At 63.6% G+C, this 1,510-nt stretch overlaps 1 protein-coding gene across 1 annotated transcript in view; it reads right to left on the bottom strand.

Annotated features, from left to right (window-relative positions):
* The window catches only part of SLC66A3 (solute carrier family 66 member 3), a 12,092-nt gene extending 11,216 nt beyond the window's left edge, over nt 1-876 (bottom strand). Inside the window, exon 1 of the mRNA XM_029232700.1 lies at nt 619-876. Coding sequence (XP_029088533.1) covers nt 619-761 — 143 coding nt within the window. The 5' untranslated portion in view covers nt 762-876. The remainder of the gene's footprint in view (nt 1-618) is intronic.
* Nucleotides 877-1,510: the final 634 nt, after the last annotated feature.

Below are 1,510 nucleotides of genomic sequence, written 5' to 3' on the forward strand. Positions count from 1 at the left end.
CCCCGCACCCAAAGGTGTAACTTTTTTTTTTTTTTTTTTTGCGGTTCGCGGGCCTCTCACTGTTGTGGCCTCTCCCGCTGCGGAGCACAGGCTCCGGACGCGCAGGCTCAGCCGCTATGGTTCACGGGCCCGGCCGCTCCTCGGCATGTGGGATCTTCCCGGACCGGGGCACGAACCCGTGTCCCCTGCAACGGCAGGCGGACTCTCAACCACTGCGCCACCAGGGAAGCCCCAAAAGTGTAACTTTTAAAAGCCAGAGGGTCCAACCTCTCATTTTACAAGCGAGGAAACCGAGACCCACGAACGGAGGCGGGGATGGTGGGGGGTGGCTTTAGGGAGGATGCAGATGAGAGAGCCTCGACGTGCAAGCGGCCTTGCTCAAAGCTGGATGGTTAGTTTTGTCACTAATGGGCGGAGTGATGATTTCCTTGAGTGTCTGTTTTCTCATCTGTAAAATGGGCGTGCGCCGTCTTTCGTTACCGCGCAAGGCTGGGGGGAGCAGCAAATTCGGAGGGGAAGTGGGAGGCCCGCGCTTTCGGCTCCGCTTCCCCCGCCCCGACTGTATTAGAGTCGAGGGTCTCCCGGGCTCCCGTCGGCTCCAGATCGCCCCGGCCTTACCCAGCCAGCTCCAGAAGTAGGCTCGGGAGGCTGATGCCCCGCGCGCTGCGCGCCCCCAGCACGGCGAAGATCTGCGGCAGCTTGAGCGTCGCGCACACGCCCAGCACGCTCCAGTTGCAGAACCACAGCAGCCGCGTCTCCATGGCGCCGGCGAGGCTGGGACTCCGAGACTCAGAGGATCCGGCCGCCGCGCGAAGGGGAGCCGCTCAGCACTCGGCCGCAGGGTTCGCCCGGCCCTTCCGCCTTCCCTTGTCCCCTCTCCGGGCCGCTCAGTCGGGGTCCGCCCCTCCGCCCCGATCTCCGCCCAGAACCCCGCCCAGGGCCCCTTCTCCCGCCCTTTTGTCTGCGCGGCGCCCGTCTTGCCCCGAAGCCTCCCCAGGTCCGCCCCGTCCCCGCAGTCGCTCCGCCCCTCCCCGCTAGCCCGGCCCATCCCCGGGAGCGCTCCGCCTGGAGCCGCCCCTCTCGGGTCCAGACGGCCGGAGTCCGCTCCTCTTCCCTCCCAGTCGTCTGTCCCCCACCTCGCCCTGACCCCTCCCCAGGCCCTCTCCCTCCGCCCCGGGGTCCGCCTCTTGCCCAAGGGGCAGGTCAACGCTGGCCTTTGCGTGATCTGACCGCTGCTGATTCACTTTTCCGTGTTAAACCAACTCGTGCAGTTCTGAGCCTGCGGGCGACGTCTCTCGCTTTTCCACGGGTTGGATGGGCAGAAATTGAACGGCAGGAGGGCAAAGGGGCACCCCTCACGGGGGAATGGGCCATTTTGTTGGGATTTTTCACTCCTGAAAAGTGTTTTCCTTTGTTTTTCTCACTAAGCATTTCAGAGGTAAAAACTTAAAACGACCCAACTTAGTTTCCGTGCGTCCTTCTCGATTTACATACGGAGAAACAGCCCTTG

Source organism: Monodon monoceros, unplaced genomic scaffold, assembly GCF_005190385.1.
Source record: "Monodon monoceros isolate NGI ecotype Baffin Bay Population unplaced genomic scaffold, NGI_Narwhal_1 Super_Scaffold_19, whole genome shotgun sequence".
Taxonomy (NCBI): Eukaryota; Metazoa; Chordata; class Mammalia; order Artiodactyla; family Monodontidae; genus Monodon; species Monodon monoceros.